Below are 25,050 nucleotides of genomic sequence, written 5' to 3'. Positions count from 1 at the left end.
GGCACGTGCAGCAAATTGCAAAAGTGTCACTAGCTGCCAAAACAATTCAAACAAAGTATGTGTTAGAAGGGGAAGAAGGAAAAGATTTTTAAGAAAAATGTTTGATAAAATGATGAAAAGACATCATACATAGAATTCCCTTTCCTATTCATTGTCATGCTCAGGATATCTTTGGGGCACAGAAAGGACAATGCTGCTACAACCTTAGTTCATTGCTCTGGACAACCTTTTCATCTCTATCTGCTTTGCCTCCCGTTATGCCTGGAATTAAATGAGAACCCCACCAACAAGAAAAAAGGTTATAACATTCATCTTATCTTCTATTTGAAATCGTTCAGCCCTGGACAGTATAGCTCAGTTGGTTGGAGCATCATCATGTCACAGAAAGGCCGTGGGTTTGATTCCCAGTCAGGGCCTATACCTAGGCTCTGGGTTCGATCCCTGGTCCAGGCATGCAAGGGCTACAACTGGTTGATGCTTCTCTCTCACATTGATGTTTTCCTCTCTCCCTATCTCTCTCTAAAAGCAGTGAAACAAATGTCCTTGGTTGAGAATTTTTAAAAATCCTTTAGCAGATGGTTTTCCAGCAAGACTAGCAACCTCCTATGAGTAAAGATGGCAAAAGTAAGTATAAGAAAGCTTAGGTGCCCTAGCTGATGTGGCTCACTGGATTGAGTGCTGGCCTGCAAACCAAAGGGTTGTCAGTTTGATTCCCAGTGTAGGGCACATGCCTGGGTTTCAGGCCAGGTCCGCAGCAGGGGGCATGCGAGATGCAACCACACATTGGTGTTTCCTTCTCTTTATCCCTCTCTTCTGCTCTCCAAAAATAAATAAATAAATACATCTTGAAAGAAAGAAAGAAAAAAAGAAAGCTTAGGAAGGCCTAGGGTAGAGGACTGAGTGTAGGCTAATTCTTCTGACCCCTCCATAAACCTTTAGGCAGAACAACGGAATACTTCATTCTCAGATAAATACTCACAAAAGAAATTAAAGCAAACTTCTAATTTCCAAATCAAGTGGCCTTTTTTCTTTTCTTGAATTTGTGCTTCTTTTTCTCAGGGAGGTGACAGAACTAACTCCAGATGTTTAACAACAAACAACACCAAAACTAAAACAAGCAAACAAAAAACACTGCCTTCTTCCAGGAAACTTTATCCCTCAGTTTATATGAATAGTCCCATAAGGTGCATTGAACCTTAAGTAAGATGATATGTCAATTTCATTATTGGTCCACAAAACAAAATATTCAGTGATGTTTTTATCTCTGAGATTTGTCCAGTTTGGTCTATTAAAACAAGAATATTCGCCCAAAGTTCTGTTGTTTATCCTATCTCTATCTTTTTTTTTTCTTCTCAGGGCTCAGGAAGGCAAGTCCCATTGTGTGTTCAAAGTTTATAGGTATGGGAGGAAATGTGTTTTGTTAGTTCATATTTTTTACCTGATACTGCAAAATTACCATATCATGAAGGATTCTTCTCCCCAATTAGTATGCACATATGTAGCCATGTGTCTGGGTTGAGGGAAATTGAACACATGCTCTGAATTGCGAGGGGCATTGGTATTGCTCAGCTGTGAATAATATGATAGTGATAACCCACCAACATCCGTTGAACATTTTCTATGCAACAGGCACTTTGCTTAATGACTTTATATGCAATTTGTTATTAAATTGCAAACCAACAGTATGAAGTACAGGTATTTCATAGATCAGGAAAGGAGGCTTACCTCAGGTAACTAAATGGTCCAAGGGGATAAAACATTAAAGTCAGTAGAGAGCTAGGACTTAAACCAGATCTCTAAGCTCCTAAAGGCCATTCTGTGTTCACAAGGGTATGCTATTCTACTTAGAATGTTTGGTTTATGGGTCCTGACTTCAGAGGAACAAAATAAATAGGCCTCTCTCCGATTATTTTTACTCTGGGCATAAAATTATAGGTCAGGAATTTTAGAAGTCTTATCAGTGAGATGCGTAAAAAATGAAGCCATAGGATCATCATACTCATCTAGGAAAGAGAAATTTACAGTAGCCTTGTCAGCAGTTCTTTACTGTATTTTTTTGTTATTTTATTGTTTTTTAATTACAGTTATCTTTAAATTTTTTAAAGTGTTCTATGTTATTTTAAAAAGAGGTGATTATCCCTGGTTAGTGTGGCTAATTGGATTGAGTGCTAGACTGCAAATGAAAGGGTCACTGGTTCAATTCCCAATCAGGGCACATGCCTGGGTTGCAGGCCAGGTCCCTGGCGGGGGCGTGCAAGAGGCAACCACACATTGATGTTTCTCTCTCTCTCTCTTTCACCCTCCCTTCCCCTCTCTCTAAAAAATAAATAAATAAAATCTTTAAAAAAAGGGGTAATTAAAAAACATTTTAAAATTCTGAAGTTGGTAGCATAAAACAAAGAAAGTAAAACATAAACCCTCCAAAACCACAGTCTGCTTAAAGCTAATAGAATGTCAGGTGCTAGGACAATGCAAAATAATATTTCACCTGTTTCATTGAGTTTTCATGAAAAATAATATCTCAATGACCCATATTTAAGGTATAAAAAGATTTTCAATATAATACCTAGCAGGTTTCTTTATACTGTTGCCAAACGATTTGACTCAGTGTCATTTGTGAATCCATCGAACATCCATGATGAATAAAGAAATAGATCAGCAGTGTGATCACAATATGCCTCTGGCACCAGAGTTATCAATTTGTTCACCAGGCTATTTCCAATTTACATTCTTTTAAGGTTATGTGGCTCTACTCTCATTCAGTTTCTGATACTGAAATCAATTGCAAGTCTTACCAAGTATACTCACACAGGCACCCAGGATGATCCAAAACCCAAACGAGAAGAAAACAAATTTCTGATTTCTTATGAGCTTAGACTGTGTCAAGATGCTGCATTTCTAGTCATAGATCACATCCTCCTGAATTCCAAAAAGAGGGAGAGACTTATGCAGAATAAACCACTGGAAACATATGTGGTCATTTGTGTCTTAATGACCATTTTCTTGCTGTTCAAACTTTCACATGTTTCTTTTATACATGATAAATCAGCACCACCATGTATTGAGCATTTCTTCTGTATCAGGCATTGCCTTCAGTGTTTTACATAAATATTAATTCCCTTAATTTGTTTAACAGCCAATTTATTTGAGTATCTCCATTCTGTAGATGTGGAATGCAAAGTTCAAAGTAACTAAGAAAAAGCTGTTGTTCTAGGTCACACAGCTTCTAGGATAAACAATGAGAGCTTGGATTTGAAGCCAGGCTTTTCTGACTCCAAGATCCATTTTCCTTACTGATTGCTCCACTTCTCTGTCCCTCAAAAATACCTTTGGCTTTCAGTGAGATCACAGCGCTTGCCAAGTACTTCTGTTGTCAGCGCTGCTGTAGTAATCCATTGGATGATGGAAGGAAGGAATGGTTTTGGTTTTCGGTGGTGGCGGTTTTTGTTTTCAAATATCACATCAAGTTTGGAAGATGCTTCTTCATGTAGTCCTGGTGTGGTTGAGGCTAGCATCTGAGCCTTCTGGACATGCTTATTGATTTTAGAGAGAGGGAAAGAAAGGGAGAAAGAGAGGGAGAGAAACATCAATGTGAGATAGTAACATTGATTGGTTGCCTCTTGTACACGCCCTGACCCGGGACCAGAACCCACAACGCACGCCTGTGCCCTGACTGGGAGTTGGACCCTCAGTCTTTCAGTTTGTGAGATGATGCCCAATGAACTGAGCTATACCCAGTTTTATCCACTTCTTAAAGCTTAATTGGGATACATGAGTCTTAGCATTTACTTGAGGGTTTTATTTTGTTTGTTTGTTTTTGTCCTTAGGTCTCATTTGTTAATTATGTACAGCAAAGGAAATAAGATTTTTAATTTATTCATGTTTTTCAGCAATGCAATAGAGATTTCAGTGAGAGGTTTAAAATTAAGTTGGTGAATATATTTTGCAGTAAATCTTAAAGACATTATCTGTTATATTTTGTAACTTTTGTGCTTTTTATTGGCTCTTAAAAAACAGATATGCTAGATAAGGTAAAGTTAAAGGAGTTCATGATCACCAAGCCCTTATTATATGAAATGTTAAAGGGACTTATCTAAGAAAAAAAAGACAATCAAAGTCTATGAGCAGTAAAATTATAGCAAATTCACAACTATCAACAACTAAACCTAAAAAAACAAAAACAGAAACAAACTAAACACTAAAACAGGAACAGAATCACAGAAATGGAGATCACATGGGGGGGTTATCAGTGGGGAGAGGGAGGAGGGAGAATGAGGGAAAAGGTACAGGGAATAAGAAGCATAATTGGTAGGTACAAAATAGAGAGGGGGAGGTTAAGTCTAGTAAAGGAAATGGAGAAGCCAAAGAACTTGTATGTTTGACCCATGGACATGAGCTAAGGTAGGGAGTGCTGGAGTGAATGGGGTACCTGGTGGAGAGGGATAAAGGAGAAAAAAAGAATGGGACAACTATAATAGCATAATCAATAAAACATACTTAAAAATAGATATGCCAGTAAAACTGAGGCCTTTTTTTCTATAAACATTTCTTATCTTGTTTAAGATTACTACCAAAACACTTTCTCAAGGAGCATCCTTTTAACAGATCACAGTCCTGTATATTGACAGAATCAAACCAGTTGGCATTTCCAGCCCTAAGAATAATGACTGAGGCTTACTTGACAATGATAGCACTCAAAATTTAGTGTTTTCAAAACATTTAGTGAGGCTCAACAAATATAACGTGTTGTTAATCACAGCCAGTTACTTAAGGGTTTGTTTTTGTTTTTGTTTTTTAAACCTGAGCTTAAGTTTGCTCCTGTTTCTTTTCCTCTTTCAATTATTTGGGGTCTTTTTTTTTAATAGGAATTAGGTGAAAAGGAAGTATCTCATCCCTCAAGAGAGTTATCTTCCCATCAGATTTCACATGTTAGGAGAGTTAAATCAAGTTTTGAAATGTCTTATCTTTTACTCTAGTCAAACTCAAGATTCTTGATATGAAACCATAGTTAAGATTTGCCTTTCTCTTTTAAATTGTTTTCTTAAGGAGAGAAAATTAAACAGGCACATGTTTCCCACCTCTAATTTTTTAAAGCCAGAACCAAAGAATAAAAGCAAGAGCAATAGAGGTCTTCTTTTCAACATGATGCCTCTTCATGAAGACAGAACACAAAGACCAAAATTATACTTCACAGTCTGTGAGGCTTGAAAAAAAAATCCATGCCTTTGTAGATGCTTGCATTCATTTTCATTACTGACAAGCCACGGAAAGTATTTTCCTCTTCTCTTTTGATCTCTTTAGGATTACACATGCCATTTCAAATGGTGTGCTTGTTTTGTAGTTAAATCTATTCATGATACATTAAAGACGTAAACTAATTGACCTATTATTTGGTCTGTTTCATCATTTACTGTATCTATGGTTATGTCGTTTTTGTAGTGTGGGTTGCAAGCCTCCATTTCATATAGAAATTGAACCTACTGACATATGCCAAATTTCTCCATTATCAAGCCTTCAATATTAATTGTTGATGTATTCCCTTCTATCCCAATTGTATTAGCTTAGATATAAACATTTTTTAAAAGTTTTACTCTATTTTCGAGAAACAAAAAGGAAAGAAATATATGGAGAATGCTACAGAAATAGTGTGATTCAAGTCCATGAACCTCGGGATGCCTATCATTAATCTACATCAACACTTCTATTCTCAAAATATGGTTTAGATTTGGGCTTTTTTGTGTTTTTTGTAATCATCCTACTGTTTTCATTAGATGATCTTAGTCTGTGAAATGGTGCCTACTGAGAAAACAGTCTTGGAAATATGATTGCTGTATGTATCAAATAAAAATAGGTGCCCATTTAAATTTGAATTTCAGAAAAAAAAATGAACACTGTTTTAGTATCAAGGCATTCCAAATATTACATAATTTTTATTATAAATATATCCCAGGTATTGTATGCATAGTAAATAATTTTTACATCAATGTGTCCCAAATATTACATGATTTTTTAAAGTAGAGCTTAAATATATGGGATACTAAAATATACTTCATAGTTTAAAGTAAAACTTAACTGTTCTGTATTTTATTTGGCAGCTCTACTTGGAAGGCGTCATGGTAGTGTAAGTGAATACATGTGGTTCTGTTACTTAAGTAACTGGGTAGCCTTGGGCATCTCACTTAACTTACCTGAACCTAAGTTTCAGCATCTGCAAAATGAGAACAAATAATAACTGCTTTATAGAAAATTTGCAAATTTTCTATAAAGATTAGAAATCACTTACTTAAAACACCGGGCACATAATAGGTTTTCATGAAAGAGTATCTGTTATCATCAGAACAGGGAAGAATTATAAATGGAAGTTACCATTTTTTTAGCTTCATAATAATTGTCAGCACTCAGCAGTTAAACAGCCCATTCAATTAATAATAGAAGAGTCCACCAAGATATTGGTGACTATTTACCAATGAAAGATTTGACCAGTAATAAAATATTGGGTTGGCCAAAAAGTTTGTTGTTGTTATTGTTTTAGTAAGATGGCTCTAGTAGTACTTGGTTGTCTTTAACTTCTTTCAAAACAAATTTGTTAGAATGTATTGTGACAGCCGTCATATCAGCACACATTTTTAAACAACTTATCAAAATTGGTGAATTTTTGTATTGCCATTTTAGTATTGAAATGGAAGAAAATATGCAATGTTTTTTGCATATCACTCTTTATTATTTCAAGAACGTAAAAGTCAACTGAAATGCAAGAAAAGATTTGTAAAGTATATGGAGAAGGTGCTGTGACTAATTGAATGTGTCAAAAGTGGTTTGCGGAGTTTTGTGCTAGAAATTTCTCACTGGATGATGCTCCATGGTTGCATAGACCAGTTGAAGTTGATAGCAATCAAATTGAGACATTAATTGAGAATAATCAACATTATACCATGCAGGAGACAGCTGACACACTCAAAATAATCCTAATCAATTAAGTTATTCGTGAAAATGAAAATGAATCTTCTATGGGTAAAAAAAAAACTAAATGGACATTTTGGCCAACCCAATATATACAAGCATTAATCTCCCCCTTTTATTCTTGCCTGTTATGTTACTTACTAAAGGTCAGGTAACTTGTTAGCATCAGAGCCTGAATATATGTTGCCTTTTCACATTATCTGTTTTTTTTTTTTTTGCTAAGTCACAATTTTATTTCACTCCTCTCCATCTCAAACATCAACTTGTTAATTTTTTATTAATTTTTATTGAGATATAATTTATATATAAAATTTTAAAGTATACAAATCAGTATTTTTATTATATTCACAAGGTTGTACAACCAAGACCAGTGTCTAATTCTGAAACATTTTCATCAGCTCCCAGAAGAACCTATACTCATAAGCAGTTACTTCCCATTCACCCCTCTCCCATCCCCTGGCAAACTACTAACCTACTTTCTGTCTTTAAGGGTTTGACTATTCTGGATATTACATATAAGTGGAATCATAACATATGTGGCCTTATGTGTCTGACTTCTTTCACTTAGTATATTATATTAAGGTTCATCTATGTTGCAGCATGTGTCAATACTTCATCCTTTTTATGCTTGAATAATATTCCATTATATGGCTGTATAGCACATTTCCTTTATCCATTTATCATTTGATGAACACTTAGATTGTTTCCACTTATTGGATATTAAGAACAATGCTGCAAGGAACATTCTTGTACAAGTTTTTGTATGAACATGTGGGTTTTTCCCTCCTTGGGTCTATATCTAGGAGTGGAATTGCTAGGTCATATTGCAACTCTTTTACATTTTGATCAGCTGTTTTCCAAAATGACTCACCATTTTACATTCACACCAGTAACACAATTTCTCCACATCCTCACTTGTTATCATCGGCTTTATATTAAGCCATCCTAGTGGGTATGAAGAGGTTCCTTACTGAGATTTTGATTGGCAGTTCCCTAGCGATTAATGACATCATACATATTTTCATGTTTTGGCTATCTGTATACAAGGGATGACACCAAGAAAACTGAAATCATCTTTTGGAGGGTGGGCCTGTTATAGTACAGGCTTCCCCCGCTAGGTGAGTGTTCTAGGAACCGATCTGTTTCAGTGTACCAGCTGGCATTGTTGTGAGAGGCTGTGTTCAGCTTCAGTGAATTATTTTGAAGACTCAACGCTTTTGCCCATTTCGTTGTGAGTGATTTACAAGCGCACCTGCCCACACCAGGCTGAGTGTTCATCAGTTTCTGACCAAAAACGGCATGACCCCTATGCCCCATCCACCCTATTCACCCACCCTCACCCTGAGAGATGTTTTTTTTATTTCTCTGGATTAAAAAATCATCAAAAGGTAAACTTTTGCAAGTGTGGAGCAGGTGAAACAAAAGAATGGCAGAAACACTAAAAGGCATCAAAATCAATGAGTTCAAAAACCATTTCGAGCAGTGGAAAAAAGTCTCAATAGGTGCATTGATTGCATCAAATGGAGAGTACCTTGAAGGTGACTGAAGTTTAAACATGTAAAAATTAATACTTTTTTTTAAAATAAATAAAGCCCAAGGTTCTGGGGGGATCCCCCTTGTATTTTCTGTGCAGAAAGATCAATGCAAATCATTTGTGTATTTTTAATTGGGTTGTTTGTCGTTTTATTTTGGAGTTTTTATATATTCTTATCAGAAAAAATGATTTGCAAATATTTTCTCCCATTCTTTGGGTTATCTCTTTACTTTCTTGACAGTGTTCTTTGGTGGATAAAAGATTTTAGTTTTGATGAAGTCTTATTTATGTATTTTTCCATTAGTTGCTTTTGCTTTTGGGATCATATCACATTATCTTTTCTTCATTGAAGAATAAAACAAACACTAAACCAGGAACAGAGACACGAACTCTGTTCCCACCTTTGCAATTACATAAATGTGTGAGCTTAGGCAAGTATTAAGCTCATCAGGAACTCAGTTGCCACATTTGTAAAAAGAACTTGGGTTTAGAAGAGCAGGCACTTCATAATTTTTTATGAATAACTTCTCTCTCTGAAACTCCTTAGGTTAGTAGTTCTCAACCTGGGTTACATTTAGCAATCTCTGGAGACATTTTTGGTTGTCACAACTGGAGAACATTGATACGGGCATCTAGTGAGTAGAGTCAAGGGTGTTGGTAAACATTTACAAACTTACAGGATAGCTCCTACAACAAAGAATTATCCAGACCAAAATGATAGTAGTGCTAATGTTGAGAAAACCTGCTCTAAAATTCTATGTCTATTATTCTGGTTTATTTAAAGTGGTAGTCTTTGAGTTTGTCTGCTGGAGCCAGATCATTTTGTACTCTTAACCTAGTGTTAAAGCAACCAGCCTGACAGTGGCAGATGAAGGGAGAGGTACCAATAATTCTTGCAAATCAAGACATTTCCTTGAAAGTCTTTTCAGGGCTTTTTTTTTTTTAATTAATTAACTTATTTTTTTCAAATACATTTGTCTCTGCCTACCCCCCACCACTTTCCCTTGCCCCCTCCCTCCCTCCGTCCCCCAACTCTTCCCCTTTGGTTTTGTCCAAGAGTCCTTGCTATATGTTCCTTGACTTTCCCCTTCCCTTCCTTTTCCCCGGCCCCCTCTCCCTCCTTCCCTCTTGTCTCTGTTGGTTTGTTTTCCTTTCAGTGTCGCTGGTCTTCTTTTCCTTGCATCTTTGTATAGTTGGTTAGGTTCCACTTATAGGTGAGATCATATGCTATTTGTCTTTCGCCCCCTGGCTTACTTCGCTTAGCATAATGCTCTCCAGTTCCATTCATGCTGTCATGAAATTTAGTAGTTCTTTTTTTCTTCCTGCTGCATAGTATTCCATTGTGTAAATGTACCATAACTTTTTAATCCAATCATCTTCTGATAGGCATTTAGATTGCTTCCAACACTTGGCTATTGAAAATTGTGCTGCTATGAACATTGGGGTGCATGGGTTCCTTTGAACTGATGTTTTGGGATTCTTAGCATATAGTACCAGCAGGGGAATCATTGGATCAAAAGGCAGTTGCATTTTCAGCTTTTTGAGGAAATTCCACACTGCTTTCCACAATGGCTGCACCAGTCTGCATTCCCACCCACAGTGTACTAGTGTTTCCTTTTCTCCAAAGCCTCGCCAGCACCTGCTGTTTGTTAATCTGCTTATGATGGCCATTCTGACCAGTGCGAGGTGGTACCTCATGGTGGTTTTGATCTGCATTTCTCTGATGGCTAGTGATGATGAGCGTCCTTTCAAATTTCTCTGAGCCCTGTGTATCTCCTTCTTGGAAAAACGTCAGCCCAGGTCCTTTGCCCATTTTTTGATTGGATTGTTTGTCTTCTTGCAGTGGAGTCAAGTGAGATCTTTATACATCTTGGAGATCAAACCTCTATCTGATGTATCATTAGCAAATATATTTTCCCATATGGTTGGCTCCCTTTTCATTTTGCTGATGTTTTCTTTTGCCGTGCAGAAGATTTTTATTTTGATGAGGTCCCACTTGTTTATTCTTTCCTTTGTGTCCCTTACTTCAGGAGACATATTGGTGAAAAAATTGCTGCGTGGCATATCTGAGAGATTCCTACAAATGTTCTCCTCTAGGACTTTTATGGTGTTGCGACTAATATTTCAGTGTTCTATCCATCTTGAGTTTATTTTTGTTTATGGTGTCAGCTGATGATCCAGTTCAATTTTTTGCATGTAGCTGCCTAGCTCTCCAAACACCATTTGTTGAAGAGGCTATTATTGCTCCAGTTTATGCTTCTGCCCCCTTTGTCAAATATATGATGCCCATAGAGACCTGGACTTATTTCTGGGCTTTCTATTCTGTTCCACTGGTCTATGGGTCTGTTCTTGTTCCAGTACCAGATCGTTTTGAGTATAGTGGCTTTGTAGTAGAGTTTGATGTCCGATATTGTGATCCCTCCTACTGTGTGTTTCTTTCTCAAAATTGCTGCAGCTATTGGGAGTCGTTTATGGTTCCATATAAATTTTTGAAATGTCCGTTCTATTTCTGTGAAAGATGTCATTGGTATCTTCATAGGGATTGTGTTGAATCTATAAATTGCTTTGGGTAGTATTGACATTTTGATGATGTTAATTCTTTCAGTCCATGAGCACTGTATATGTGTCCATTTATTTGTGTCTTCCATAATTTCTTTCCTCAATGTTGTATAGTTTTATGCATACAGATCTTTTACCTCTTTGGTTACATTTATTCCTAGATACTTTATTTTTCTTCTTACTATATCGAGTGGTATTTTTTTTTCTGATTTCTTCTTCTTCTCTTTCATTGAGGGTGTACAAAAATGCCTTTGTTTTCTGAATGTTGACTTTGTATCTTGCTGTTTTGCCAAATTCACTATTAGGTTGAGGAGTTTTTGGTAGAGTCTACAGGGATTTCTATGTACATTATCATGCCATCTGCAAACAATGACAGCTTTACTTCCTCCTTTCCTATTTAGACGCCTTTTATTTATTTTTATTGTCTGACCGCTGTGGCTAGGACTACCAATACGATGTTGAAAACAAGCGGTGAAAGCAGACATCCTTGTCATGTTCCTGATCTTAGTGGGAAAGCTTTCAGTTTTTGCCCGTTGAGTATGATGTTGGCTGTAGGTTTTTCATATATGGCCTTTATTACCATGAGGAATGCCCCATTTATTCCCATTTTGCTGAGTGGTTTGATCATAAATGGGTGCTGTACCTTATCGAATGGTTTTTCTGCATCTATCGATATGATCATGTGGTTTTTGTCTTTTCTTTTTGTGATTTATCGCGTTTATTGACTTGCATATATTGAACCATCCCACATCCCTGAGATGAATCCCACTTGATCATGGTGGATAATCCTTTTAATGTATTGCTGGATGCGGTTTGCCAGTATTTTGTTGAGGATTTTAGCATGTATGTTCCTCAATGAAATTGGCCTGTAGTTTTCTTTCTTTGTAGGGTCTTTATCTGGTTTTGGGATGAGGGTGATGCTGACCTCATAAAAAGAGTCGGGGAGTCCTCCCTCCTCTTGAATTTTTTGGAATAGTCTGAGAAGGACATGGGATATCTCTTCCTTAAATATTTTGTAAAATTCTCCCATGAAACTGTCCAGCCCAGGGCTTTTGTGTGCCGGGAGTTTCTTGATGACTGCTTCAATTTCCCCAGCTGTTATCGGTCTGTTCAAGCTTTCTGTTTCTTTCTCCTTCAGTGTTGGAAGATTATACTTTTCTAGAAATTTGTCCATTTCATCAAGGTTTTCAAATTTCTTGGCATATAATTGTTCATAGCAGTTTCTTACAATCTTTTGCATTTCTGTGGTATCAGTTGTTATTTCTCCTTTTTCATTTCCGATATTATTCATTTGGGTCCTCTCCCTTTTCTTCTTGATGAGTTTGCTTAAAGGCTTCTCAATTTTATTTATGTTTTCAAAGAACCAGCTTCTGGATTGGTTGATCCTTTAAATTGTTCTTTTCTTCTCTAAGTCTTTCAGTTCTGCTCTAATCTTGTCTATTTCCTTCCTACTTGCTCTGGGATTTATTTGTTGTTGTTTCTCCAATTCTTGAAGGTGTAGTGTTAGGTCTTTTATTTGAAATGTTTTTATCTTTCCTAGGTAAGCCTGTATTGCTATGAACTTCCCTCTCAGGACTGCCTTTGCTGTGTCCCATAGGTTTTGGACAGTTGTCTGTTCATTTTCATTTGTTTCCAGAAATTTTTTGATTTCTTCTCTTATGTTATTATTGACCCATTCATTGTTTAATAGTGTTCTGTTCAGTCTCCATGAGTTTGTAAGTTTTTGAAGTTTCTCTTTGAGGTTGTTTCCAGTTTCAAGCCCTTGTGGTCCAAGAAGAAGTTTGGTATTATTTCAATTTTCCTGAATTTGCTGAGGCTTGCTTTGTGTCCTATCATGTGGTGTATCTTTGAAAAACTTCCATGAGCATTTGAAAAGAATGTGAATTTTTCTTCTTTGGGATGTAAGGTTCTATATATGTCAGTTAAGTCTCTTTGATTCGGTGTGTCATTCAGCGCCACAATATGTTTATTAATGTTTTGTTTGGAAGATCTGTCCATTTTTGACAGTGGGGTGTTGAAATCCCCTACTTTCAGTGTGTTGCTGTCTATATCTTGTTTGAAGTCATCCAACAATTTCCTTATATACTTGGGAGCTCCTATATTGGGAGCATATAAGATTACAATGGTTATGTCTTCTTGATAGATTCTTCCTTTAAGTAATATAAAGTGCCCCTCTGGGTCTCTCTTTATGGCCTTTGTTTTGAAATCTACTTTGTCTGATACAAGTATGGCAATCCTGGCCTTTTTCTCTTGCCCATTTGCTTGGAATATTTTTTTTTCCATCCCTTTACTTTCAGTCTGTGTAGGTCTTTGCCTCTGAGCTGGGTCTCCTATAGGCAGCATATGTGTGGGTCATGTTTTCTTATCCATTCAACTACCCTGTGTCTTGATTGGAGCATTTAGACCATTTACATTGAGAGTTATGACTGATAGAAACTTATTCATTTTTTTCTCATTGTACCTGTGTTTTACTCTTTCTCACTATTTTATTTCATCTTCTTAAACCAGTCCCTTTAGCATATCTTGGAGTTCTGGTTTGGTAGAGATATATTCGTTTAGCCTTCTTTTGTCTGTGAAACTCCGTTTTTCCCCTTCTATTTTAATTGAGAGCCTTGCTGGGTAGAGCAGCCTTGGTTGTATGTCCTTGCTTTTCATTACTTGGAATATTTGTTGCCATTCCTTTCTGGCTTGTAGTGTTTCTTTTGAGTAGTCAACTTCTAGCCGTATCAGGGCCCGCTTTTATGTTACTTTCTCCTTCGCCCTTGCTGTCTTGATGATTCTCTCTTTGTCTTTCATAGTTGCCATTTTAATGTGTCTTGGAGTGGACCTCCTTGGGTCCCTCTTGAGTAGCGCCCTCTGTGCCTCCTGGATCCATGAGACCCTTTCTCTCCTCAAATTAGGGAAATTTGCCATCATTACTTTTTCGAGGAGGTTCTCTATCCTTTGCTCTTCTTCTTTTCCTTCCGGTATCCCTATTATACAGATAATATTGTGTTTCAGGTTGTCCTGCATTTCCCTAAATGCCTCTTCATTCTTTTTGAGTCTGTTTTCCATTTCTTGTTCTTTCTGGCAGCTTTTTTCTACCTTATCCTCCATCTCAGTGGTTCGATCCTTGGCTTCATCCAGCCTGCTTTGGATTCCTTCTACTGTGTTCTTCAATTCAGAAATAGTATTCTTCATATCCTCTTGTGTCTTCTTGATAGTTTCAATGTCCTTTCCCAGGTTGATATAGTTTGTTGTAAGATCTTGATAGTTTTTCTGCAGTTTCTCATAGTTCTCTTTGAGCTGGCTGAGTTCATTGAACTTCCTTAGAACCATTGTTTTGAATTCAATATCCGATAGTTCCCTTGCCTCTATTTCATTTAGCTCTCTCTGTAGGGAGTCCCCTTTTCCACTCATTTGGGGGGAACTTTTTTTTCTTCCCTTTTTTTGTGAGAGTCTGTTAAGTAATTTACTTATTTATTTATTTATTTTTGCTTCTGCTTCAATTGGGCCGTCTAGATTTCCTGACTCTGTGGATTAAACCTCTGTGGTATTAGGCGGGTCTATTCATTCATTCATTCATTCATTCATTCATTTATTTTTTCCTTTACTTTTCTTTCTAGACCTGTCTCTGATGATGTCAGTTGTTGACCGTATATGGCCTTGGGTCTTTTTTTTGAGCCTTCCCGGAATCTTCTGTCTGTGTCTGACTCCTGCTTTGGGTCACTGTGTGACCCCTTAGGCCAGGGATCCACTATTTCTGCAGCCTGCTCTGCACTCAAGTCCCGCACGGGTGGATTTACACCTGCCCTCGCCTTGCCAGCCCGCGCGAGCCCTCGCTAGCCAACGCAGGTCCACACACACAGTCGCCAACCCTCGCTAGCCTCTCCGCGCAGGTGTGCGCGCCTGCAGTGGGTGGTTTGGGGTTGTCTATTCTGTGCTTGTGGGCTTTTGGCTCTTTGTTGGTGTGTCCTTTTCCCGCACAATGGAGACTAGGGAAAGAAGAAGGAGTCGGGACTCCCTGGTTCCTCCTCCCATTCTTTCCCCAATGCCTCCGTTTCCAGTCTCTCCTTAGGGGTCTCTGGGCAGTTCTGTGACCCCTTCAGCCAAGGATCCACCACCAGTGCGGACTGCGTTTCAGTCGCGGGCAGTCTGGTTCATGGGCGCCCTGCTTCTGCCCATTTGGGGGCATGCTTTGCCTGTTTTCAGGGCTTTTAAAAGCTATCGTGTCTACTAATACTAATATGAGAAAAATATTTCGATATAGACACCTCCAGGCAAACTCTTGTAGATGTATTCATGTTATTGATTCCTTTGCTTTAGGGTTTCTAGAACATTTTGTGTGTGTGTGTGTGTGAAATACTTGGTACATGCTGTGAAGTATATCTAATCAATTATAATGGGAATAAAGAAACAGAATAGCTTGATGGAAGAAACTTGCATTAGTGAGTTCTCTGACCTCAAAGGAAGTTAATATTATTATTACAGCTGATCAGTTTACTTCAACTTTATCCCATACCATCTACTGGAATGTACTGCTTCACCTGAGTTCCATAAATAATCATTGTGAAGTAAAACAGACAATTGCTTGAAATATGTCTCAGCATTTCTAAAGATCTTGACATGTAAAAAGCTATTGAACTTTCAGGTATTTCTTCTCTGTGATAACAAGGATTATTATTTCATGCCTTTCAGCATTAGATATAATTGTTGCCACCACAACCACTATCATCATAAACTAAGTGTTCTAAACACTTTATCAGTGTATACCATTTTTCCTCATAAAAATCCTATGGGGTAATTCCCCCCCCCCCCGCAATTTGTAGATAAAGGCAAAAGTTACAGTAAAATTGTAAAATACTCACTAAGCCATATTTCCATATTAAAACTTTTCTTGTGTATCAAAACTGTTTCATATTTCAACAACAAAGAAAGTCTATTGTTAAATCTATAAATATTCATGTCCCTAAATTTCTGGCCCTTTGTAATGTCAACTAAACCCTGAGTTATTTCCAATTTTTTTCAATGCCTTAGAATTATTGGTTTTTCTCAAAAGTATATTTATACCTTGAATCTTCTATAATACTTTTCCATCTCTGAGCACCCACCTGCATGTGTAGATATGTAATTTTAAAATTGTACAAGTTCTCCAATGTATAACTAATGGAAGGATTTTTGTTTAACTTTGTTTATATGCACAGGAAGCAGTAAAAGAAAACAATAAGAGAAAAGAAATGGAAGAGAAGACTAGGAGGGCAAAGCTTGCAAAAGAGAAAGCCGAACAAGAAAAGCTGGAACGCCAGAAGAAAAAGAAACAACTCATTGATATAAACAAAGGTATGAAATACTTCCATTTTTTTAAATGTTCTATAAAATGCAAAATAATTGTACTTAATTAATTTTGGATTATGAGGTGAATTGTGGTTTTGGTGGAAAAATTCACAATATTAATTACTTGTGTCGAATTTCTCTCATGAAATTATTTGTATTTCTTCACACCCTATACTGAGCAGTCAGGATTTTTGGTAACCAATTCAGGGTAATATGTTGTTGAAACAGTCTTCTTCTCATTTTTTCTTCTTACCAAATTATATTATGTGCTGGATGAGGCAGTGGTGAGGGAAGAAGAGGGCAAGATGAAGAGAAAAAAAAAAAACTGGCATGGAGAGATGAGCCTTATAGCTCTAATTTTAATTTTGTTGACACAGAGCAGCAGCAACTGACACTTTCCTTGGGGGCTTGAACATTGCAAGTCATAATGGATATTGACAGCATTATTTTATAAATTGAAAAAAGAATAAGGAAAAGCATCCTGCTGAGCTGTGAGCCTAGGAACAAAATGTTGGTATGTCCATATAGGATAAAGCAGTTGTCTTCTTGGTTAACAGGAATGACTGTAGATTAAAGGTAGACTTATTTGTGACTTGTTTGTTTTCTTTCTAAAGAAGAGAGGGTAAACAAAGTGATTGGCCCCAGATCGCTGTATCCTGAAAATTTAAGAATGAAAAAGCATAGCCTTTGCCACTGAGGGTTAGAGATTTTGAAAACAAAATAAAATCAAAACAAGATACAAAATAATATGATCTCTATGGACCAATGTAATGATAGTCAAAATTGTAAGCCCTGTATAATGTTGAGCATGAGCCATGTACTGTTCTAAGATTTTCACATGTTTTAAGGCAATTAATCCTCATAACATCTCTATGAGGTAGATTTTATTATTGTCTTATTTTACAGATGAGGAAACTGAGGCTCATAGTAATTAAGGAACTTGCCCAAGGCAAATAGAAAGTATTAGCAACAAGATTAGAATCCAAGTAGTCTGGCTATGGAATCTTTGCACTTGTAAGTGCATTTCCAAATAATAAAAAACAAAACAAACAACAACAACAACAAAAAAAAAACCATGTAACACTAACTGTGTACTAGGAACTTTGCTGGGAGATTACCATATATGAATGTATTTAAGCCTTATAAAATCCTATTAAGAAAGTGCTACTATCTCATTTTAAGATGAGGAAAGTAGGCACAGAGAAGTTAAGTAACTTGCACGAGATCACAAAGATAGTAAGAAGTAGAACCAAGGTCTGGACCTAGGCAGTCCGTGGCCCAAGTTAATTAGTAATTATTATGATGCATTTTTATTATAATTATTGCTCATAATTATCAGTATCAGTTATCTGTGGTAATGCCTCTAAATGGTTAATCTGAAATAATATTTATACCTATTAAGCTTATCCTTCGCACCTGTAAAATATACAAAGGCCCTGGCTGGTATAACTCCTTTGGTTGCAGTTTCGTCCCACAAACTGAAAAGTCAATGGTTCGATTTCTGGTCAGGGCACATGCCTAAGTTGTGAGTTGCACCCTCTTACAGGGTGCATATGAGAGGCAACTGATCAACGTTTCTCTTTCACATTGATGTTTCTCTCTGTCTTTCTCTCCCTCCCTTCCCATCTATAAGCATGTCCTCTGGTGAGGATAAAATAAAATAAAAAAAAGTACAAAAATTTTCAGGAACTGACAATAGTTTGTCTTTTCTACCCATAAAATAAATACAACATAATTTAATTTTAAAGGAAGTAAAAAAGTAGACAGCTGAATTAAAATATAGCATAACCATAATTTAGCAAACAACTTCATAATTAGGCAAAGGAACTGATCCTAACTGAATACCACTGAATTAGGAAAACCTTTAGAGCACAGCCCAGCAATGGGTATTTATAGTAAGTTGTCACTTAAAAGCGATGAAGTTTGTAGAATAGCACTGAAAGTTAGTCCCCTTATGTACATGGAGGAATAGTGAAAAAAAAGGCTGGAAGAGATAGGGGCCAGATTGTTCATTCTCTAGGCTATACTAAGGGTCTTACCCTGAAAGATATGGAAAGCCTATGACTATTATAAACTGGAAAGTGATGTGCTCAGATGAGTTTCATTTGGACAGAAGCATAGAGAATGGATTGAAATGGAAAAGGCCAGAGCGAGCAGTTTATGATGTTATCATCATCGTCCTGATAAGAGATGATGGTGGCCTGAACTAATCAATGGTAGTGAGGTTAGAGAAATCACAAATTAGAGGCGCATTAGAGTTCTATAGGATATGTATATGTAGAGACAGATTTACTTTACGGAATTGGCTCACGTGATTATGGAAGCTGCCAAGTCCGAAATCTGCAGCGTAGGATGACAGACTGGAGACCCAGGGAAGAGCCTGTGTTGCGGTTCAGGTGTGAAGGCAGCCTACTGACAGGGTTCCATCTGGGTCAGGAGAGGTCAATCCTTGGTCCTATTCAGGCCTTCATCTGATTGGATGAGGCCCACCTATATTATGGAGGGCAGTCTGCTTACTCAAAGTCTACTGGTTTTAAATGTTAGTCTCATCCAAAAACACCCTCACAGAGTCATCCAGAATAACATTTAAACAAGTATCTGGATACCATGGCCCAGCCAATTGGACCCTCAGGACTAATTGGATATGGAAATCAAGAAAAGGAAGCATTAAAGAAGATAGTATCCTTCATAAAGAAAAACAAATCAAGAGTAGAGCAGATTTCATCAGGGTAGGTCACAGTGATTAGTGTCAGTTTGAACATGTTTCATTTTCAGACACCTTATAAATGTGGGAAATGTCCAAGAAGTTATTGTATGTATGTGTATGAAACTCAGGAAAGAGGTGTGTACCAGACAGATAGACTTGGCTTTGATTGAAGTTAGGGTATATTAGTTTGCTAGGGTTTCTATGATAAAGTACCACAAAAGGGGTGGCTTTGAGCAAAAGACATTTATTGTCTCACATTTCTGGAGGACAGAAGTCTGAAATCAACATATTGACAGGGTCACTCTCTTCCTGAAGACGCTAGGGAAGGAACTGTTCCAGGCCTCTCCCCTAGCTTCTGGTAGTACCTTAGCTTGTGGCAGCAGAACTTCAGTCTTCACATGGTATATGAGTTTGAATGAGAATACCAGGGTAAAGTCTAAATCAAAGGTTCTTAATATATTTCATCTCAGAACTCTTAAAAATAATTGAGGACCCCTCATACCTTTGTTTATTTGGGTTATATATTGACATTTATCATGCTAGAATTAAAACACTGATATAATAAGATTTTTTAAAGATTTAATTTATTTATTTTTAGACGGAAGGGAAGGGAGGAAGAAAGAGAGAGAGAGAAACAATGTGTGGTTGGCTCTCGTGCGCCCTACACTGGGGACCTGGCCTGAAACCCAGGCATGTGCCCTCACTGGGAATTGAACTGAGACCCTTTGGTTCGCAGGCCGGCTGGCACTCAGTCCTCTGAGCCACAGCAGCCAGAATGATAATAAAGTTTTTTTTTTTTTATGTGCATGGAGGAGTGGTGAGAGAAGAGGCTGGAAGACATAGGGGACAGATTGTTACATGTTAAATAACATTTTTATGAAAAGTAACCTTATTTTCCAAAATAAATAGAAATAGTGTTGGAAAACTCTTCAAAATCTGGCTTAATAAAAGACAGCTGGATTCTCATACCTACTTCCACATTCAATCTAATGCAGTATCATTCATCATGTAGCTTCTAGAAAACTGTACACTCATGAAAAAAATGAAAGCAAAAAAGGCAAAACAAATCTCAGTATTATTATAAAGATAGTTTCGACCTTGAAGATCTGAAGTGATCTCAGAGGCCTCTGTGAGTCACTAGATCACACTTTGAGGATCTCTGGGTAAATGGTGAAAAGAGCTAGCAGTCAATATGGAGTCTGTCCAGTTTTATGCCAAGAATATAGTCTTGTTCTCACACCACACCACACCCCCCTGAGTATTTATCAACTTTTCACTGTCTTGCTAAAAATACACGCATAAGGGAAACAATGAAGGTCCTATTTTGACCTATATTGATTGTGTTTATAGCATATATTCTTGTTTGCCAAGATTTGGTTAATTACCTCTTCAAATACCATTGAAGACATGGGACAAAGATCCAAACAACTTTTTTTAAGTAAATGCTTAGCTGAGTGATCTGAATATGAAAGACACAATTTAAAATAGGATTTATCTCTGTGTGTTTTTTACCTTATCTCTGTTTACAAATCAATTAAATAGCAAACTTCACCATGAGGTTCTTGATTTGTGGCCCATATGTAGCAAATATTTATTATTATAATATATTGTGATATTATTTTACACTCAGAGTATATCTGTTAGTACTTATAAATATGTTTTATAAAGAGCCTTTTGGCCCTGGCGCGGTAACTCAGTTGGTTAGAGCATAGTCCCATACACCAAGTTTGCAGGTTCAATCCCCAGTCAGGTCACATACAAGAATCAACCTATGATGTTTATTTTCCATTTCAGGTTTGCCTGACTCTAGATTAACACCAGTATCTCCAATGTTGACTTCTAATTTTTCTATAAATTTAACTTTTTCTTGATTCTTCATAGTTAGAGTATCTACAATTGCATGTTGCATTTTTTTTCAATAGGCTGAGCTCCTGCCAGAATGGTCTTTTCATAGATCGAGATAATATTTTTCAGTAGAACTTGTGAGTGGTTCAACACATGCAAGGCATATCCAATAATTAACTAGTTTGTTGTTGTTGTTGTTGTTGTTGTTGTCATTGTTTGCATCTGGAATAGTTTTAATCGGGTCACTCACTGTGGCCAATATTTCTTCTTTTGGGCATCCCTCACTAACCAGGTTTGGGCCTTCAGAAAATGTCTTGTTTACTTTTTCAGTAAATAATCTTAGTTCTTCTTCTGCCATCATCATCCAGAAGGACCCAGCTGGTTTTCATTTTGTCATTCAAGTTCAGGCTGGATGAGTACTGAGCTAGAAGGCCTTTTCATCTTTCTTAATTTGCTAGCTCCCCACTCACTTGGATGAACGTTTCTCGCTTCTGTGGTTTCTTTGGGTTGAGCCAATCTACTATCAATAGTTGCTTTTGCTATAGTATGTTTGTGCTGATTAATGGGATTTGACTTTTCTATCAGTTTGCCATTAGAAGATGAAATAGGCCTGGCTGTAATTTTGGATGTGATGCTTCTTGATATTGTCTTATTTATTTTTACTTCCTGAGAAGAACTGCTTTTGACAATAGATAAAACTGTATTTAATTGTAGTAATTATGTCTCATGAGACTCTTTACAAATTGTAACTTTGGCAGAGGTTCTACTAATGCCTTGTTTCAAGGAGCCCTGGGTATTATTGTGGTGATTTCTAATAGGAGGACACGAAAGTCGTTTGTTCTGTTACACTACTGGTGTTTATTGGCTGAGGTTTTGTGGCTTTAGAATTGAAAGTTTCTTTTTCATTGCAGAATTCATCTTTGACTTGTACAAGTTTTCTAAATGAATTAGCCTTTGAACAATTTGACCACGATAATATCTAAGCAGAGGTTTCTTGAGCATGTTAGCATCCTGCTTTGGTTTTTCTGTAGTCACTTTAATCACTTAGCTTAATGTCATACGTTGACCTTAGGGCTCATCTTTAATTGGTAACAACTGCAGAGTTTGATTATTACTCCCCAAATTACATATTTGAATTGCTATAGTTGAATTGGTTAATTCAGTAGAAGGTTTTAAAGGGATACGATTTTTTTCCATTATTATATTATTTTTGCTCATGGTAGGTCTACAGACATTTTCTTTATCAATCATTTTTGTCTTAGGTTTCAGAACGTCTGTCTCTTCTTGAAACTGACTCTCAGGTGTCATCACTCTCTAGTTTCTACTGGATAATGTCTGATTTTCCTGTTTATGTGCAAAAAAAGTTTTTTTTTTCTTTTTAACAGATGTTCCTTGAGTTTTTGTTTTCTTGGCCCTCTGACTGTGAACTGGGACCTCTGATTCAGGGGAAGCTATAGGTCACATGGCACCGCTGGGATGCTCATCGCAGCGTGAAGTTGCATGTAGCCTCAATTAAGGTGAAAAGACATGAAAAGAAATAATAAGAACAGGTTGAGTGTCACAATGGAACTCAGGGTCAGTGAGTTTCTCAGACAGTGTCTCATAAAAAGATGCTATTGTTAAATAAGTGTAAGTCAATTACAGACATTCTGAGAGCCTGGGAGGAAGCATGGTAGAGCAATATAAAATGTGAATCCATGAGAGATGGGAGAATGAGGTGCAGTCAGAAAGTGATTGAGAAAACTTCATATGTGTCCAACTAGAACAGTGTATTCCACTTTCCACTGAAGGAACTAATTTTAATTAGTTCTCCCATATAGGTCTCCACTATAGTTCTCCACTATATGGGAGAACTAATGAAGATAAGGGCTAGTTAGTATGGTTTAATATGTAGGTTTCTCTGGTGCTGTCTCTGGATTAATCAGGATCTATCTAGAGTTATTCCTGGTTTTTAACTCCTGTTATTCCTCGTTCAGAGGAGAAGTGAGACATCTTTACAAATATATGACCTGCTTTTAGGCAAATAGGGGACGGGCAGAGAGCTTTCCTTGTATTTGCTTCTAGTTGCCTTCAACTCAAAGTAATCCTTATGCCAAAATGGTATATTTTGGGGTGACATATTCTACTATCTTTCAGGTGAAATAAGTCTGAAAAAGCAAAGTGTGAACTGTGTACTGATATATAATAGAGATTATTTAGAACTATCTTAAGGGGGAAATCAATGGAGTCTGGTAAAATAAGGTAAGGTTTCATAGAAAAGGCTAAGTACAGTCCCTGGGCCTATCAGTAGAACTAGGTACTGAAGGTTGAGTAATGTTTGGGTAAGCAGAAGCGAAAGTTGTCAAGTAAAAGAGAATAACATCAGCAGTAGTGCATGTCAGCATGTAAGGAAGCAGGCCTTATGTAAGATAGGTTGAATGGCCCACAGGAAAGTAGATCAAAATGACTAAGAAGATATGTTTTAAGTTCAAGTCCCAGATCCACAACTGACTGGCCATATATTATCCAATAAGATATTCCATTGCTCTTGCCTCAATTTCCTTATCTATAAAATGGAGTAATAGTACCTTCCTTGTTATTGTGAAGACTAAACGAAATAACCCACAGAGACTGGTGTTGTTTATACTTTATTCTATCAAGTATATGTTGATATCTTTGGTCTCTGATAAATAGTTCAATATTTAGTATATATTTTCTGACAATCTCATTGCTCTCATTGTTATCATTGGCAGGGATGGCTTTGAACTGGAAAACTGTTGGAAAGGTGGGAAGACTGTTGGGAAGACTTTTGGAAAGACTGTAAAGAGCCTTCCACGTCAGACAGGTGGCCAAAGTGGCTGTAGGAATTTGTTCAGGGATTCCCAAGGTAGTCAACTAGAAGCGCAAGAAAGGATAGGTGAATACAAGGTAGATGTATCTGGAAAAGGACAGTGACAGGTGAGGAAAATAAAGAATTAGCTCATACCTTATTCTTTCATATTTATTATTTCCTTCCTTTTAGGAAGGAAAATTTTATAAGAGATGGAGGAAAAGGCAATGGGAATTGCAAGCAGCAGATTCTCTAATGGCCAAGTTTTTTTCTTTCTTTCTTTCTTTCTTTTTTCTTAAGAACAGCATGTTTTACCAATATATAATTATGCATTGATGTTTTTTGACATAGTAGGCTATTTCATTCATTCAACTAACATTTATTGCACCATTTCCCAAATAACTGTAATTTGAGCATGCACAGTAATACACTACTTGTGTAAATGTAAAATTGAGAAAGCTAATTTAAACGCAGCAAGAAATATGCTAAATCAATAAATGTACTCTAAAATGTGTAATAATATATAAACTGTGCAAACTACTTGGTATATTCTATGTTCTTCAACCCTTGACTATATTATATAGATGATAACTAACTTAGGGACCACTAAAAATAAATTAATTTTATGGGTAGAGTGAGGAGGCTTACCAAATGTTTGTGAGTAAATTCTGTTTTCATGTTTATGGAAGTAAGCAAATTAATTACAAGAACTTGGAAGAAGGAATAAAAAGAAATGCAATTTTTACAGATTTTATTTATTTATTCTTAGAGAGGAGGAGGGAGGGAGGAAGAGTGGGAGAGAAACATCAATGTGGGGGTGCATCTCACATGCCCCCGGCTGGGGACCTGGCCCGCAACCCAGGCATGTGCCCTGCACTGGGAATCAAACTGGGACCCTTTGGTTCACAGGCCGGTGCTTAATCCACTGAGACATATCAGCTAGAGCAGAAATGCATTTTTTAAAAAAGAGTATTTTTGAGATTGGAAACTCCAAGTGTGTTTCATATGCAAATATTATTTAATCAGGAACAGTTTTGCTCCTCCTTATATAAGATTGCATGGAAATTAAAATTGCCTATTTACTTCTAGGATGATAATAAAGAATGAGCTACCTTAGTAAGATCTTCTAAGATGATAAATCAGTCTTCTGAGAGTGAATTAGCAAATTTTAACCAATAAACCTAAACATTTTAACTCTGTGATTACTGGTAGATAGCAATTTTGTTTTTCTCTATATTCTAAGTTTTAAAATAATTATATCTTGTAAGTAAATGAGTTAATTTTATGTTACATTAAAGCTCAATAGAACAAAACTATGTTTCC

At 36.8% G+C, this 25,050-nt stretch overlaps 1 protein-coding gene and 1 pseudogene across 2 annotated transcripts in view; one reads left to right on the top strand and one right to left on the bottom strand.

Moving 5' to 3' along the window:
- DIAPH2 (diaphanous related formin 2) overlaps positions 1 to 25,050 on the top strand; it is a 908,710-nt gene that overhangs the window by 671,991 nt on the left and 211,669 nt on the right. For both annotated transcript variants that reach the window (XM_054587910.1, XM_054587909.1), the window contains one exon: positions 16,237 to 16,372. In XM_054587910.1, coding sequence (XP_054443885.1) covers positions 16,237 to 16,372 — 136 coding nt within the window. The remainder of the gene's footprint in view (positions 1 to 16,236; positions 16,373 to 25,050) is intronic.
- Positions 20,839 to 22,439, bottom strand: LOC129082216 (cytoskeleton-associated protein 2-like; annotated as a pseudogene).

Source organism: Pteronotus mesoamericanus, unplaced genomic scaffold (assembly GCF_021234165.1).
Source record: "Pteronotus mesoamericanus isolate MK-2021 breed Mesoamerican mustached bat unplaced genomic scaffold, CSHL_Meso_final scaffold_12, whole genome shotgun sequence".
Classification (NCBI taxonomy): Eukaryota; Metazoa; Chordata; class Mammalia; order Chiroptera; family Mormoopidae; genus Pteronotus; species Pteronotus mesoamericanus.
Note: the sequence above shows the minus strand (reverse complement) of the source record. Positions and strands in the feature narration are given on the sequence as shown.